Source organism: Oncorhynchus masou, chromosome 1, assembly GCF_036934945.1.
Source record: "Oncorhynchus masou masou isolate Uvic2021 chromosome 1, UVic_Omas_1.1, whole genome shotgun sequence".
In the NCBI taxonomy this organism is placed as follows: Eukaryota; Metazoa; Chordata; class Actinopteri; order Salmoniformes; family Salmonidae; genus Oncorhynchus; species Oncorhynchus masou.
Genome location: NC_088212.1, coordinates 41,485,085 through 41,503,755, shown reverse-complemented (window position 1 = coordinate 41,503,755; position 18,671 = coordinate 41,485,085). Strand labels below are relative to the sequence as shown.

General features: G+C 40.7%; 1 protein-coding gene across 1 annotated transcript; it reads left to right on the top strand.

Moving 5' to 3' along the window:
- The first annotated feature begins 1,516 nt into the window (after window positions 1-1,516).
- Window positions 1,517-16,815, top strand: LOC135544421 (polyadenylate-binding protein-interacting protein 1-like). The gene is made up of 11 exons (XM_064972018.1): window positions 1,517-1,947; window positions 8,285-8,418; window positions 8,928-9,140; window positions 9,270-9,382; window positions 9,538-9,649; window positions 11,944-12,069; window positions 12,274-12,380; window positions 12,536-12,650; window positions 12,865-12,919; window positions 13,001-13,082; window positions 15,163-16,815. Exons 1-11 carry the CDS (start codon window positions 1,758-1,760, stop codon window positions 15,251-15,253), a joined length of 1,338 nt encoding a protein of 445 aa, XP_064828090.1. The 5' UTR covers window positions 1,517-1,757; the 3' UTR covers window positions 15,254-16,815.
- The last annotated feature ends 1,856 nt before the right edge of the window (window positions 16,816-18,671 follow it).

The following is an 18,671-nucleotide window of genomic DNA, read 5'->3' as shown; positions in this document are numbered from 1 at the left end:
TAGAAATGCTAATATTGTCCCCGTAATGATGGTGTATGGACTCACAACAAATGATTTTGTGGTGTTGCAATGCATTTCCAACATACTGCAATGGTCCTTACTATATGAGCCTAGTTAAATTCCCACCAAATGGGGTTAACCCTATTGATGCAATGCGTAGGGTGTTTGCCTTTCCCGCCAGCAACACAGGTTTGATTCCCTGCCGTGCCGTTCGCTACGTTGATGTCAGAAGTGGAATGGTGACTGTGAGGCCATTGGTGCGCATGGCTTAGATGTGTGAGGTGGCTGAATAGTCGAGGTCTGCCATCCCATTCCGAGGGGGTAGTATAGCAATCCTCGCTAAGCTACGTTACAATTTCCACCATGGCCTTGATATCGTCCCTTGATATCGTCCCCTTTTCACTGCATTTCCTTGGATTTTAACATTATGCTATATTGTTACTTGGTCACAGATAGTGGGGGTATTTTTACATCCTTTGCCAGTGTATGCAATTCAAAAGGAAGTTTTAATGATTTAATGAGCCATTCGCAGTTTCACTGTACCGGCCGTGTCTACTTAGACTAGCATGGCTTAATCTTTGAGACAAGCATATGCTACTGGCAGGATCAACCAGGTAGCCAATCACAACATAGAGGTTGTACCTATAAACTATAAACACACACACACCCCAGCTAGCAAGGACTCCAAAAGGCATTGTCATCTTCTATGCGTTCCTAAGACTTGACTTGTGAAATTTTGAACTCCCTCCAAGACACCCATTTGGGGGAAAAACAGCAATACCAGAAAATAGGGGAAGTAATCTTTTATCAAAGTGTGTCTCCACATTTCTGGAACAGGAATGCTCTTTGACATAATGTGATCCAGCTTTGGGAAACATGTGGAAAATGACTGAAGGCTAAACAACTAATGAATGCTTATTGTTTATGTCTGGTGAAACACACATGTTTGTAGTGGGCAGCTACTGAGAGAGCAGCAGAGGGAGAGTGGCACATGTGAGAGGGTTTGATCCACAAGGATCCTGATTCTGCTCTCTGATGCATGCGCCTGTGGTTTTATTGTAGTGTGGGAGGTGGGTGGTATGTTTATATTATTCGACCACCCCACTCTCTTTCATTGATAAAGAACGTGGGTCACATCTATCTATGTGTATTTGAATAACTTACATTTTTGCTTCAGATCAATGTAGCCCTCCTGGGACTTTTTTCCAGTCTGCTCCCGCTCGGTTGTCACTAGTTACCACAACCACAAAGGCAACATTGACTATATCGTACAAATGTATGAAAACAAACATTTGAGGTTAGTTTAAGGTTAGGACTAGGCATAATGTTAGCAGTGTGGTTATAGTTAAACTCAGATTATAAGAATATACATGTTAAAAATAGGCAGGGTTTTAGTCGTAATTATGACTTTGTGGCTGTGATAACTAGTCTACCGACGACGAACTCCGCTCCAAGTTGATGCTCTGCCACTCCCTTCCCCTAGAGGTCACCAATACCTTCACTTGCATATGAATAATCAGCCGATATCCTGATTTGTTGTGGAAGGAAGTGGCTTTACAGAAATATGTTTTAATATCCGATCTAGAAAAATAAACGTAAATATTAAAGTGAGATAGGTTAGTGTTTGGGGCCAAACTAAATAATTATTTAATAGCACGTTATTGGAATTACCAAACCGCTTCACATTTGTTTGGAGGGAATGCCAGGTGTTCTGTAGTGCTTTACCAAACAGGCCGTAGTACAAACAAGCAGCAAAGATGACTGAGAATTTCGACCGAGCCCCCGGCGCAGGTAGAGCCCGTATAAAGCCAAAAAGCCCCGGACTCGCAGATGTAGGAGACGGGGACGCAAACTCTGTTTTCAACCAGCGTGAGCCTCTACGACAGCCTCGGACGTCTCCACCTTTGACTGAGAACAACACAAACACTAGTGAGGCTATCGGCGGAGGTAAGATGTGCTGTCAGTTCAAATATGCCTTTACTGTAAGTAATTTGCATTCGTTAGCTATGTCATAGACAAGAAGGAAAACCGTATAAGTTACTGGATTACTGTTTTAGTTACCAGTATCTTTGCCTACATTTTAACAGCTATTTAGCTAGACCTGTGTGAAGCTAGCCACAATAACGATTAGCCACAATAGTTTCATTTAGGGTTTCGCCTCCAAAATAAAAGTCCCTCATTGAATGTGATTCAAACTGATACAAATAGTGGAATCATGCCATTTGGACTAGATAATACTAAACAAGACCGGAATGTTGTATGAATTCAACATAATACATAGTTCATTTGATACTAAAAAAGTTCAAGTCAGTTGAAATCGCACTGGATTGTATTAGACTTTAGATTTTCATTGGAGGCATACTTGTATCAGAGAGGAAAAGGAAGAGAGAGGTCAAACTCGGCAGAAAATCTCTGTACAGCAGGTGACGTTGTTTCGCCCACCAAGGAAGGTGTTTTTGTATGTTCAATAGAGCCCCACAGTGGTGTAATAATTCCCTGTTTGACCACTAGGTTTTATGGGTAAGGGTTCCAATAGTTTTTCCACCATTCATTTTTCCCATAGGGTATTTTAGAAAACACTTAAAATATGGGCTGTGTTTCGTGTAGACTTACCTTGGTGTGACATTTTGATAACCATTTAAATCACTTGGACAAGGTGACTTATAAATATATTCAGCTCTATTTACTCTGAATCGAAAATGCTAATTAGCACCAAAGTTGACATGCAAGACTACAAATCTCTGCAAGCTCCTGCACGTCATCTGTAGTTGACACCTTTGCTAACAGGTATTGTCATTAAAACTTGCACAAGATGGTTCACAGAATTGTCCATTTTAAAGAAATGTAGCCAATTTATTCATTACTACGTTTAGCTAGCATTAGATAGTAGAGGTGGACCGATTATGATTTTTCAACGCCGATACCGATTATTGGAGGACGAAAAAAGGCAGATACTGATTAATCGGCCAATTTTTATTTATTTTATTTGTAATAATGACAATTGCAACAATACTGAATGAATACTTATTATAACTTAATATAATACATCAATAAAATCAATTTAGCTTCAAATAAATAGTGAAACATGTTCAACAAAAACAAAGTGTTGGAGAAGAAAGTAAAAGTGCAATATGTGCCATGTAAGAGAGCTAACGTTTAAGTTCTTTGATCAGAACATGGGGACATATGAAAGCTGGTGGTTCCTTTTAACATGAGTCTTCAATATTCCCAGGTAAGAAGTTTTAGGTTGTAGTTATTATAGGAATTATAGGACTATTTCTCTCTATACGATTTCTATTTCATATACCTTTGACTATTGGATGTTCTTATAGGCACTTTAGTATTGCCAGTGTAACAGTATAGCTTCCGTCCCTCTTCTCGCTCCTACCTGGGTTCGAACCTGGAACACATCGACAACAGCCACCCTCGAAGCAGCGTTACCCATCGCTCCACAAAAGCCGCGGCCCTTGCAGAGCAAGGGGAGCAACTACTTCAAGGTCTCAGAGCGAGTGACGATTGAAACGCTATTAGCGCGCACCCCGGTAACTAGCTAGCTATTTCACATCGGTTACACCAGCCTAATCTCGGGAGTTGATAGGCTTGAAGTCATAAACAGCTCAATGCTTGAAGCACAGCAAAGAGCTGCTGGCAAAACGCATGAAAGTGCTGTTTGAATGAATGCTTACGAGCCTGCTGGTGCCTACCATCTCTCAGTCAGACTGCTCTATCAAATCATAGACTTAATTATAACATAATAACACACAGAAATACAAGCCTTAGGTCATTAATATGGTCGAATCCGGAAACTATCATCTCGAAAACAAGACGTTTATTCTTTCAGTGAAATACGGAATTGTTCCGTATTTTACCTAATAGGTGGCATCCATAAGTCTAAATATTCCTGTTACATTGCACAACCTTCAATTTTATGTCATAATTACGTAAAATTCTGTCAAATTAGTTCGCAACGAGCCAGGCGACCCAAACTGTTGCATATACCCTGACTCTGCGTGCAATGAACGCAAGAGAAGTGCCACAATTTCAACTGGTTAATATTGCCTGCTAACCTGGATTTCCTTTAGCTAAATATGCAGGTTTAAAAATATATACTTCTGTGTATTGATTTTAAGAAAGGGATTGATGTTTATGGTTAGGTACACATTGGTGCAACGACAGTCGTTGATTGATTGTTTTTTATAAGATAAGTTTAATGCTAGCTAGCAACTTAACTTGGCTTACTACATTTGCGTAACTGGCGGGCTCCTCGTGAGGCAGGTTGTTATTGCGTTGGACTAGTTAATTGTAAGTTTGCAAGATTGGATCCCCCGAGCTGACAAGGTAAAAATCTGTCGTTCTGCCTTGTTCCTAGGCCGTCATTGAGAATGTGTTCTTAACTGACTTGCCTTGTTAAATAAAGATTAAATAAAGGTATCGGCACCCAAAAATACCGATTTCCGATTGCTATGAAAACTTGAAATTGGCCCTAATTAATCGGCCATTCCGATTAATCGGTCGACCTCTAGTCTCCTCTGAACAGTTGATGATGTGTCTTGAATTCTGTGAACGATATATTTGGGCTACACTCTGAGGTACACTTAACTCTGCAGCAGAGGTAACTCTGGGTCTTACTTTCCTGTGGCTGTCCTCATAAGAGCCAGTTTGGTCTTTTCCCAAATAGGGCTATCTTCTGTATACCACCCCTACCTTGTCACAACACAATTGATTGGCTTAAATGCATTAAGAAGTAAAGAAATTCCACAGATTAACTTTTAACAAGGCACACCTGTTAATTGAAATGCATTCCAGGTGACTACCTCATGAAGCTGGTTGAGAGAATGCCAACAGTGTGCAAAGCTGTCATCAAGGCAAAGGGTGGCTACTCTGAAGAATCTCAAATATAAAGTATATTTTCAGTTAACTATTTTTATGGTTACTACATGATTCCATATGTGGTATTTCATAGTTTTGATTTCTTCACTATTGTTCTACAATGTAGAAAATTATAATATAAAGAAAAACACTTGAGTACGCGTGTCCAAACTTTTAACTAGTTCTGTATTTTAATTTAGTTTATTTGAGCTTTTTTCTGTTTTTCACTTTAGTTTATTTAGTAAATATTTTCTTAACTCTATTTTCTTTCTTAAAATGGCATTGTTGGTTAAGGGCTTGTTAGTAAGCATTTCATGGAAAGGTACACATACCTGCTGTATTCAGCATATGTGACAAATATAATTTGATTTGGATTTGATACTCAGTGATTCATTGTGTTGGATTTGGCCTAAACATAGTGCTTTGAATTCAGGGCCGGTCCCGGTGACTCCGGGATGCTGGCCTTCGAGGTGGTGTTCCTCTGTCCAGTGTCTGTGTTCTTTTTCCTATCTTAATCTTTTCTTTTTAATGGCCAGTCTGAGATATGGTGTTTTCTTTGCAACCCTGCTAATTTTTGTATCTATGAACATTTGATCTCAATACAGTTTTCTGTTCCCAAAACTAGAATATATTATGAACAGAGAGGACAAAGTTTTGTAGACTTTACTCTTTGCCAAAGTTTTTAAAATTCCATTGTTTAGAAATACAAGGGTGAATTGAGTTATTGTAGACGTGAACTTCAGAGTAGGCGTTCACTAATGGAAATATGCAAATACATGCTAGAACGCGCCAATTTGGATCTCGCTAGCTTGTGTCTAGCTCTTCCCACCTCCTTGCTTGTGCTGTCCACTGATTAATTTGCTCAAATTGGAAACAACAGGTTGTGGGCTATCTTGGGTTAGTTATAAAATCTTTGGCTGTACAGTTCCTATACACTGCCTTCAGAAAGTATTCACACCCGTGTACTTTTTCCAAATGTTTTTGTGTTACAGCCTGAATTTAAAAGGGATCAAATTAAGTCACTGACCAACACACAATACCCTATAATTTCAAAACAATTATTTTTTTCTAGATTTTAACTCCGTTGCCAGAGAGAGAGAGAACCGCTCAGGGGTTTCACCATGAGGCCAATAATGGTGACTTTAAAAATGTTAAGAGATTAATGGCTGTGATAACTGAGGATGGATCAATAACATTGTGGTTACTCCCCAATTTTATCATAAATTACAGAGTGATAAGAAAGCCTGGACAGAATAAAAGTATTCCAAAACATGCATCCTGTTTGCAACAAGGCACTAAAGAAATACTGTAAAAAATGTGGCAAAGCAATTTCTTTTTTTTGTCCTGAATACATAGTATTATGTTTGGGGCAAATCCAACACAACGCTGAGTACCACTCTTTATATTTTCAAGTATATTGGGGGCTGCATCATGGTATTGGTATGATTGTAATCTTTAAGGACTGTAGAGTTTTTCAGGATATGACAAATGGAATGGCGCTAAGCACAGGCAAAATCCTAGAGGAAAATCAGGTTCAGTCTGCTTTCCACCAGATACTGGGAGATGAATTCACCTTCCGGCAGGACCGTAATCTAAAACCCAAGGCCACATCTACACTGGAGTTGCTTACCAAGAAGACAGTGAATGTTCCTGAGTGGCCAATTTACAGTTTTGACTTTAGTGTAATTGAAAATCTATGGCAAGACCTGAAAATAGTTGTCTAGCAATGATCAACAATCAATTTGACAGAGCTTGAAGACTTGAAAATAATAAAGGGGAAATGTTGCACAATCCAGATGTGGAAAGCGCTTAAGACGTGTTCACATAGGCAGTTTGAAGTTACTAAAATCCTATTTATTTGCATATCCAATTTGAATCTGTTATTTTTCCTGCAGTCTGAACAGCCAAAAAGCACATTTCAAGCCACGTTTCAAAGCACCTTCGTAGGTGGTTTGAAGTCGGAAACAAATCTGATTCTTGGCCATAAGACTTGTCTGACTGGTCAAATCCGATTATAATTTTTTGGACCTCAAGTGGTATTTAGACTGTTATTTGGCATGTTTTGTTGGCAGGGTAGCCTAGTGGTTAGAGCGTTGGACTAGTAACCGGTAGGTTGCAAGTTCAAACCCCTGAGCTGATAAGGTACAACTTGTCGTTCTGCCCCTGAAAAGCTAACCCACTGTTTCTAGGCCATCATTGAAAATAAGAATTTGTTCTTAACTGACAGGCCTAGTTAAATAAAGGTCAAATAAATAAAGAATTGTGTTGATAGTTTGACAAGAACATGTGGTAGCTAACTAGCTTGTTAATTGTTATCAAACAAATTTGTGAATGTGCTATAAAGTTAATCAGCTAGCTCGTTGACTCCTTTGGCTAGCCAAAAAATACAATTTGAAAGTTGGATTATCTTATCCTTTGAGGCTTTGAAGGTGTTCTTACCCTATGATTTTGAACAATCAAAGCAATTGGGAAACGTCTATGGCAGGTTGTTGTTGTTTTTTCACCTTCGCTTGCGACATAACTTCTGAGTGATAGCAAGCAAAACCAACAATCAGCCTACACTATTGCACACACTGACGTTGGTACTATGACAAGCGTAACCATGTCAGCAAATGACTGCTGTCTGAACACACACACATCCAATTTGGTCACTTGTAACTTGGTGCTTGGACAGTCAGTGGTCAAAAACGGATTTGAAAAACAAACTGAGCATCAAGGCCTGCGGTGTGAACAAGGCTTAGATACTTCAATTATAAAGTCTAATACATCCAGTGCGATTTCAACTCTGTCAAGTAAACTAATTGTGCTGTGTTGAATTTATGTAACATTCTGACCTTGTTTAGCATTATCTAGGCCAAACATATTATGAATCCGTTTGAATCACTTTCAAAGGGGAACTTGTGGCTCATACTTATTATGGCTAGCTTCACACAGGTGCTAGTAAGTAGCTAGCTAGCATAAGCAACAAACTGGTGAATTTCCTGACAGTGGACCTCTAGCGTGAATCTACATAACATTCTCTCACGGGCATGGGTTGAGCACGCCCCGTTTGCTCACGTCAACAATCGCTGACAAGCTATACTTTTAGACGACTCAAGAAGGCTGCGCACACGTTTCAGACAGACATTAGTAGCTACACAATTTAAACGTCAATTGAATTACGTCACTGAATACATTACTAAAAGCGAGAACAACTTGTCACACCGACAAAAATTCGCTATTCGTCGCACGAATTACCCATAGCTAAATTGTAAGTCTTATTTTAGACATTGGTCAGTGAGCTAACTGCTAAATAAAGCGCAAGGACGGCGGCCAAATCAGGTCACATGACTAGTTATGTACATGCCACCCAGTGTCCCTCGTGCCAGACTATTGCTTGCTATGGTCTTCAGTATTTCCTTCATTTCCCACTCAGAAAGCAGAAGACCAAGCAAACCCCACCAGGTCATTCACAACAACAGCACTCCTGCCTCCAAAGTGAAAAGGGTGGACTCTCTGGTGAACACCTCCATTCTGTCAGCCAACGCACCCGAGTTCTACCCTTCCAGCTCCCCCCTATGAGGTATTAAAGCAGTGTTCCCCCAACCTGGTCCTGAAAACCCACAGTGTGCAGCCCCCCCTACTACTAACACACCTGGCTGGTTCAACTTGGTCAGGGTTTCCCAAACTCAGTCCAGGGGCCCCTTCTGGGTGCACATTTTAATTTTTGCCTTAGAACCCCCTACAAAGCTGATACAAATAGTCAAAGCTTGGTTATTTGATTATTTTAACCAGCTGTGTAGTGAGTGCTAGGGCACAAACTAAAACGTGCACCCAGGAGGGGCCCCTGGACTGAGTTTGGGAAACACTGACCTAGGTTAACCAAGTAATACAGCCCCTTATTAAATTAGGTGTTGTGGTGCTGGGTTCACACCCTGTACAAATGGATAATGATAATGGGTTGCATAGTACCTCATCAACTGCACTTTACATTATAAGGACTGAACTAGTGAATCACCTCATCCGCTACCAATGTCTAGCTAGTATCCATATTTTTCACCCATCCTTGATTACCGGTATTCTCAATTTTAAAGGAATCTGTTTCGGAGGATGGCAGCGATGGCTATTATACTGAGACAACATTGGCTGAATTGGTTGAGGAGTTTCTCAGCCACCTAAACTCCTCGCCGGGGTCCTTTGAGAACGACATTGAGCACATAGCAAACATGCTGAACAGCTGGGTCACTACAGAGGAGACGCTGCAGGAATTGGTGGAACTCCTCTACACACAAGTATGTATATCAACACACGCACGGTTCGGCCATCTACCTGCTTATGAATTGTATAGCACTGTCTATATCTTTTTTTTTATTTTTTACATTTTACTAAATTTGTTATGTTGTGTGATTCCTGTTTTGCAGTCTACTGTTATCCCCAATTTCTCTTACACGGGGGCAAGGCTATGTAACTTTCTGTCTCACAACCTTGCACTCAGCCCAGCAAGTGGCAACTTCCGTCAGCTGTTACTAAAACGGTGAGCTTTGTTTATGTTAGTAACATTATATCAAGTAGGCCAAACATCTACTTCATCACTTTTGTCATCATGGGCTTCGTGCTGATGCTTTATGCCTAACATAATGAACACTTGTAGCCATTCATACAGAAACACACTCTCTCTTCCCCCGGTAGGTGTCAGACAGAGTATGAACAGAGGGGTGTAGCGGTGCGGGGGGACGCGGAGACTCAGAAGAAGTTCCATGCCTATGTGCTCTTCCTGGGCGAGCTTTACCTCAGACTGGAGGTGAGCAGGAGCCCCTCTGTCCTGTCCCAGACTTTTGGGGTTCTTTGTCTCTGTGGATCTGTGCCATTTCAACCCCTCAACTTTGACATTTGCTTCCCATAACCCAACTTCCAATACCCCTCCCCCTAGATACATTTTGAGTTGATAATAAACTCTAGACAGAACCTAATCTCTTGTGGATAGACTACTTAAACATAACTGGAACAGTAGATCTGTCGGCATGCTATGGGATCTGTGAGATAACGAGCAACAGTTGGGTTTTTGTCTTTGGTTATTTGGACGTATCAGGATTGGGCGAAGGAGTTGCTTAAACAGATTCACTTTGACTGATGATGAACACAGTTGAAAATATTGGAGGTGGGGGGCTTTGACTGAGTTTCCTTTTGCAAGAGTGGAGACTTCGAAACCCGGAAATCTTAATTTCTAACTAGGGCTGGCACAATTATCTTATAATCGTGTAATCAACCATTCTGGACATTAGCCATTCATTTTTAAAATTATATCTTAATAGGGGGGATCCAACTTTATATTCAAGTAGATGCAGTCCTTTCAGAAAGTAGTTCTATCCCTTGACTTATTCCACATTTTGTTACAGACTGAATTCTAAATGGATTAATGATTTTAGAATTTTTTGCAAATGTATTGATAATGAAATACAGATCTCATGAGCATAAGTATTCAGACTCCTGAGTCAATACTTTGTAGAAGAACCTTTGGCAGCGATTACTGATTAGAATTTTTCTGGCTAAGTCTCTAAGAGCAGGAACATTCACTGTCTTCTTGGTAAGCAACTCCAGTGTGTAGATTTGGCCTTGTGTTTTAGGTTATTGTCCTGCAGGAAGGTTAAATCATTTCCCAGTGTCTGATGAAAAGCAGACTGAACCTGGTTTTCCTCAAAGATTTTACCTGTGCTTAGCTCATTACCTTTATTTTTTATCTTGAAAAACTCCCCAGTCCTTAACGATTACAAGCACACCCATAACATGATGCATTCACCACTATGCTTGAAAATATGGTGAGTGGTTTTCAGTAATGTATTGGATTTGTCCCAAACATAACTATGTATTCAGGATAAAAACTTAATTGCTTTGCCACATTTTTGCCATATAACTTTAGTGACTTGTTGCAAACATGATGCAAGTTTTGGAATATTTTTCATTCCTGCTTTTCACTCTGTAATTTAGGTTAGTATTGTAGGATACTACAATGTTGTTGATCTATCCTTAGTTTCCACCTATCATAGCCAATAAACTCTTAACGATTTTAAAGTCACCATTGACCTCATGGTGAAATCCCTGAGCGGTTTCCTTCCTCTCCGTCAACGGAGCTAGGAAGGACACCTGTATCTTTGTAGTGACTGAGTATTACTAAACCAACCAAAGAGTAAATAACAAATTCACCATGCTCAAAGGGATATTTAATGTCTTCTTCTTCTTTTTTATACCAATACCTACCAATAGGTGCCCTTCTTTGCGAGCATTGGGAAATTTCCCTGGTCTTTGTGGTTGAATCTGTTTTGAAATTCACTGCTCGACTGAGGGACCTTAAAGATGATTGTATGTGTGGGGTACAGACATGGGGTAGTCATTAAAAAATCATGTTAAACACTATTGCCAACACTAACACTAGTCCATGTGACTTGTTAAGCATATGTTTACCCCTGAACTTATTTAGGCTTGCCATAACAAAGGGGTTGAATACTTATTGACTCAAGAAATTTAACCTGACATTTAGAAATAATTTGTAGAAAATTTTGAAACATGTAATTCTACTTTGACATTATGTAGTATTGTGTGTTGGCCAGTGACAAAACAAATCTCAATTTAATCCATTTTAAATTCATGCTGTAACAAAATGTGAAAAAGTCAAGGGGTGTGAATACTTTCTGACGTGACTATAGTTTATCCAATAGCAGTTTTCATTTTGACATGAAATGGGTTATGTTGGTAATACTTTTACGAGCAGAACAGCCGTGTCTGGAGGAGCAGAATAATTTCCCAATGTGATAGGGGTGTCACCAAGCTGTGTTGTATTCATTGTGTATGTCGTAGCTATTTTTCTAAGATGCATTAGAAATTGAAAACAAAAATGACAATTATGACAATAACCGAGGCCATTTTTGCATGACAATTCATCTTCTCCCAAAATTCCATATTTGTCACAGCCCTATTTTTAAGCACGCTTCCCCCAGAACGTATTCGAGCATCTGACCAAATGGTGCTAGATTTTAAATTCTGGGTTAACTGAGATTAGACCGAACCTGACTGCTGTCTTTGTATTATTGGTTGTCTCAGCTTAAGCGTGTGAAAGGGCCTCCATCTCGAGCTGAGATCCTGCTTACTGCCCTGAGGGAATTGATGAATGCCCTCTTCTCCAACCCCGTGGATGGAAACCTCATCTGTGCTGTCAAACTGCTCAAGGTGATTTCACACGTTTTCTGATCTCTAATGTCAAGTTGATTCAGTGTTCCACATCGGTGGTACACCGTTAATTACTGTCTATTGAAAGAAATCTGCAGGCCACAATCCAAATTATACTATATTACAATGTAATGTCAAGCTTGTTGTCATGTGCAAGAAAAATTCCCGTGTTACAATGACGTTTACCTGTGATGTCATCTGTAGTTGACAGGCTCGGTTTTGGAGGATACGTGGAAAGAGAGCGGGAAGTCTGACATGGACCAGATAGTCCAGAGGATTGAGAACATTGTGCTGGATGCCCAGTGCAGCAGGTTGGTGTGTGTTACCTCTGCCAGATTCAGAAGTAAAATGAATGCTTCTTCTATTAGGTAAAAGATGGTAGGATGAATGACTGCCTGTTGTGTGAAGAAAATGCTGTTGACGCCGAGTGAGTGATTTACATACGACTGTCTTGTGTTTTAATCAGAGATGTGAAGCAGATGTTATTGCGACTGGTGGAGCTGAGGTCTAGTAACTGGGGCAGAGTCCATGCTGCTGCTGCTGCCGACGCTACACCTGACAACGACCCCAACTATTTCATGGTGAGGAGTGGGGGCTAGGGCCAGAGAACAACAAGCTTTTAAAATGTTTCACTCGTGTCTCAAAGCCAACTCCTGCTTTAAGCCATGGCACAAAAGGAATTGCGGGGGATCCAACATTTGGGCGAAACTGGTTTAAATGTTCAAATGGAAGTTCATGCCCACCAACCTTTCACCTGTGTTCCTTGTGTTTGTCTTTGTGTGTTTCTCCTGTCAGAATGAGCCTACGTTCTACACTGCAGATGGCACTCCCTTTACAGCAGCCGACCCTGGTAAGTATCATCCTCAGCATTCATCAAGGTGAAACCCTGCAAGCCACACATTGTCCCTAAATGTATGTTTCGGTGTTACAGAATATTCTGAAAAATACCAGGAGATCCTGGATCGGGAAGATGACTATTTCCCAGAGGCCTATGAAGAGAATGGAAATGAATCGTGAGTATTTATTGTCTGTGATTTAGTTTTGGTCATGTTCCCTTGCTTTTTCAGTTGACTTGGTTCCCATGTGTGTGAGTCATACTGGAACTTAATCCGTAAAATATTCCTATGTTGTTCTAGAATGCTATTCTGGTCTAGAAAATTCCTCTATAGTTCTAGAATGCTGATCTGTAGTTTTAGAACATTCCTCTGTAGTTCTAGAATATTCTTCTGTGAGAACCATCAGACCACAGAAAATAAGTCACACAATCCAGTGCTGTTGTCACAAATGCCACTAGTATTTGTCTTGTGACCTTTCTGCCTCACTCCTGCAAAATTATTCAGCCCCTTTACTTTCAGTGCAGCAAACTCTCTCCAGAAGTTCAGTGAGGATCTCTGAATGATCCAATGTTGACCTAAATGACTAATGATGATAAATACAATCCGCCTGTGTGGAATCAAGTCTCCGTATAAATGCACCTGCACTGTGATAGTCTCAGAGGTCCGTTAAAAGCACAGAGAGCATCATGAAGAACAAGGAACACACCAGGCAGGTCCGAGATACTGTTGTGAAGAAGTTTAAAGCCGGATTTGGATACAAAAAGATTTCCCAAGCTTTAAACATCCCAAGGAGCACTGTGCAAGCGATAATATTGAAATGGAAGGAGTATCAGACCACTGCAAATCTACCAAGACCTGGCCGTCCCTCTAAACCTTCAGCTCATACAAGGTGAAGACCGATCAGAGATTCAGCCAAGAGGCCCATGATCACTCTGGATGAACTGCAGAGATCTACAGCTGAGGTGGGAGACTCTGTCCATAGGACAACAATCAGTCGTATATTGCACAAATCTGGCCTTCATGGAAGAGTGGCAAGAAGAAAGCCATTTCTTAAAGATATCCATAAAAAGTGTTGTTTAAAGTTTGCCACAAGCCACCTGGGAGACACACCAAACATGTGGAAGAAGGTGCTCTGGTCAGCTGAAACCCAAATTGAACTTTTTGGCAACAATGCAAAATGTTATGTTTGGCGTAAAAGCAACACAGCTCATCACCCTGACCACACCATCCCCACTGTCAAACATGGTGGTGGCAGCATCATGGTTTGGGCCTGCTTTTCTTCAGCAGGGACAGGGAAGATGGTTAAAATTGATGGGAAGATGGATGGAGCCAAATACAGGACCATTCTGGAAGAGAACCTGATGGAGTCTGCAAAAGACCTGAGACTGGGACGGAGATTTGTCTTCCAACAAGACAATGATCCAAAACATAAAGCAAAATCTACGATGGAATGGTTCAAAAATAAACATATCCAGGTGTTAGAATGGCCAAGTCAAAGTCCAGACCTGAATCCAATCGAGAATCTGTGGAAAGAACTGAAAACTGCTGTTCACAAATGCTCTCCATCCAACCTCACTGAGCTCGAGCTGTTTTGCAAGGAGGAATTGGAAAAAAATTCAGTCTCTCGATGTGCAAAACTGATAGACATACCCCAAGCGACTTACAGCTGTAATCGCAGCAAAAGGTGGCGCTACAAAGTATTAACTTAAGGGGGCTGAATAATTTTGCACGCCCAATTTTTCAGTTTTTGATTTGTTAAAAAAGTTTGAAATATCCAATAAATGTCGTTCCACTTCATGATTGTGTCCCACTTGTTGTTGATTCTTCACAAAAAAATACAGTTTTATATCTTTATGTTTGAAGCCTGAAATGTGGCAAAAGGTCGCAAAGTTCAAGGGGGCCGAATACTTTCGCAAGGCACTGTAGATCTCCTTTTTTTTTTTGCAGTGGCGGCCATGATTTAGCAGTGCAAAATGTCACCCAGGTCACATAAACTGAGAGCCACATGAGGTTGACGACTTGTGTGTAATTGTTTAGCCCACAATTGAACAGGGGAAGCCAGAACCTCCGAGTCAGATGAGTCCGCAGACGAAACAGAAAGAGCGCTTAGTTGACCCGTCTACCTCTCACTCAACTGTGTGTGCATGCCTTTTCCTTTAGAGGACTGTGACTTTGATATTTAGTGGTACACTGAATGGCATTTGAAACAAACCTTTATATTCCCTTAATAATTTTGCCTGCGTTTTGTGTGTTCCAGATCATTCAATGACGAGGATGAGATGGACCCTGAGATCGAGGAAGCTTTTGAGAAGTTCTGCTTAGAGTCTGAGAGAAAAAGACGACCATGACACTAGTATGAGAGCATAGCGGGAGACTGAACTTACACATATGTTTCGTGTTCAACTTGCTGAAGTGTTTGCGACTGGGGAAAAATCAAAGATAACCAGCAATTGATATGTTTCAAAAATATTTATTTTTTTCCGCAAAAAAAAACTGTGCATAGTTTGCACTTCAGTTACAGGTTATTTTCTGGCTGGAATTTGTGTTGGTTGGAAGATTGGGGACAATCAACTGAATCATTATTTCCTCTGAGATGTAGCGACTGTTCTGAGTGGGGGAGTTAGTTTTCTGCTTCTTTTGATTATTTCATAAATGCTACTTTCCCTCAATCTTCCTCATAACGCCGTTGGAAAAAAAGTGTGTGAGGTGGATTTTAGACTACTAAGTAGCTCAACAGCAGAGTAGCATCATCAAATGTGTGTGTAGTTTGATTTCATACTAACTGTATAAGCAACAACAGAATATGGGGTTCAGCTACAGGGAGTAGTGCAGGGGAGGCAACACTCAGAACATTTACAATACAGGGCTTTTTCGGAAGAAGAAAAAAATTATGCTTAGACAGGTCACCAAGTATAAAAAATAAATAACGTTTTCAGGAAATTAGCTTTAAAACTGAAAAAAATGTATCTCCGCTCCATGGAGAAGTCTGCAGAATTGCAGGAAATTGGATAAATATGTTTTGTTTTTTACAATCTATACCGCCAAGATGGGCCCGACGGGCCACCGTGCTCATTGCCATGCTTCCTGCCACACCATCCCCTAAGCCCCTTTTTTGATCTAGAAAAAAACCTTGCAATAGAAATGTGATGTATAGAACGAACACTGGAATGCTTACAATGCTTACAATTTTGCTACATGGTACAGTATTCAAGAGAATTGTCTGTTCTATATGGTACTTCTCTGTTTTCAGTGTTCTGAATGTTGCACCCTACTGACCTCCAGGGAAATTTTGTTAAATTGCACATTTGAGGATTTGGCCAATTAGTTGGTCAACCACCCTTTAACAACCTATGCATTTAAGGAGGTGGGTTTGTGAAACTAATAAAAGAGCTAGAAATACTGAATTACCGTCAAGTGGCAGCAAACTGTCTGCAAAAGAGAGCTCCAGTTTGTTTAGGGGTGTTTTTGGTCTTTTACTGGTTCAAATGAGCCTTTTTAGAATTGTAATTTATTGGAAAATTGTTGAGGAGTACAGTACTGGGTTTTATTCATTACGGAAACTGTTTTAAGAACCAAACGGAGCAAAACAAACAAGTTTATTTTGGACAGGTCCCTCCTGTTCCATTTTCTTCAGTTTAAGAAACATTTTGCAAAATAATTGGTGGAATGAATACACCCCTGGCTCTGGTATCGTTTTTAATCCAATTTGTCTATTGAACACGGCTTTAAACCTTTTGTAGTCCTGCTGTTTGGACCTGTCATTGAGAAACACCACTAAAACAGTAATCTTTCAAAGGATGAACCTGCAAGTTCAAATTTTTCTTCATCAGCAATTAATCAATCCCATACAAAGGAATGTTTGTACATATTAACAGTATTGTTTGCCTGCAATAAATTATTTAAAGTATGAGTATTTCACTGCCTGACTCTTATTTTGAGTGTGTGCAGGATGTTGCGAAATGTAAGTTACCTGAAAAGCACAGTAGATGATGCGAATCCTTTTGTCCACTACTAAAATGTTCACTAGAAGAAGAATGAGCATCCATCCAATGGGACACAGTATAGTGCACCTTTGCAAGTTGCGGGAATTTTGTTGACAGTGTTGCACACCAGCAGAAAATTATTTGGTTTATTTACTAGCAAGCTAAATCAACAACACCAATATCAATTTGATGATCACGAGAATGAGTTGGATGTGTGTTACGGAGATGATTCACGTCTGCACTCTTCGGCCTGTACTGTGGTTCTGTGTTGGAGAAAGCCCCTGCACCCTCCTCTGTACATCCTCTCCAGTCTAGCAAGAATGTTCGACAGAGGATGAGGTTGGCCTTCAGCAGCTCTAATTGGCTCAATTCAGGAGTTTAAGCATCAGACATAAAATGGGTTTAGAATATCTATTGAGGAAGTGGAATGGATGTGAGAATGAGGATTCAGTGGGGAAATGAGACAGGACCGGATGAAGCCCAAGGCAGCAGGTTAAGGGTCCGGAGAGGTTGACTTTAGAATTGGACTTCAGGTAGACATCACCGTCAGGCCGTGGTAGTTAGGCTACTGTAACGAAGAAGAAATGTGCATGGATTGGTCTTGAACACCTGTGCCTGCCTCTCAGAACATTTACAATGGATTGGATTGGTCTATCCAATTGGATTGGTCTATCTGGCATTTTGTCAGATAGTCGATGTTGCAGAAATGAAAAATATGTTCAAGTTGTGGAAAAGATCATGTGTTTTAAAAGTGATAAATGATACAGGGTGCAATTGTGGTGGGAACCATGAAGCCACGTCTTTGGAATGCCCAACAAGGATGAATGATAATGAGCTGGCCAAAGTAAGGGCTGTCCAGAGCATTTCATATGCAGGGGCTGTTAAAAGGGTTCGAATGGTGCTCCTGAAGAGTCGATGGTGGTGGATAGGCCTTCACTGAAGGCTGCAGGGGTTGTCGCTTAACAGCAGGACCCAGATATGTTAAAGGTTAAGAAGGTGGAATTTGTGGCCTTTATAACTATGGTGATTAATGGCACTGCCACGGTGGAGAGGATGTCCAGGAAAATAGACATTGTGGATGCGACGGAACGGTTCCTGCGACTGAGACTTTTTCGGCTGAAGAGTTGCATGGAGTATTGTCAGAAGCCATGCCACCCCCTCAGGTCATAGAGCCTGAGAAGGGAGATATGGAGATTTGAAGGAAGAAATTAGATTTTTAAATTGTTTTTTTGGGGGGGTGGATTAAGTTAGTTTTCCCTATCACGAATGGGTTTTATTTATCCTTTAAGAAAGAAGAAACCTAAGGAGGTAAAGAAAACAGAGTTGGCAAGAATAAGAGCAGTCCAAAATGTCTCCTATCTCGAGGCGTTGAGAAGAGTGGAAGAAAGAGTTGAAGAAGTAATGATCAGTACCGAGTCAGTATGTGGAGGTACGGGTTAGTCGAGGTAATTTGTACATGTAGGTAGGGGTGAAGTGACTATGCATAGATAATAAACAGTGAGTAGCAGCAGTGTACAAAAGTTCCTTGGCTTCCTTGGGCACAGGGACTATGGTGGTCTGCTTGAAACATGTAATTATTACAGACTCTGGTCAGAGAGAGGTTGAAAATGTCATTGAAGACACTTGCCAGTTGGTCCTCGCATGCTTTGAGTACACGTCTGGTAATCCGTCTGGCCCCGCGGCTTTGTGAATGTACACCTGTTTAAAGGTTTTGCTCACATCGGCTACCGAGAGCGTTGTCACACAGTCATCCAGAACAGCTGGTGCTCTCGTGCATGCTTCA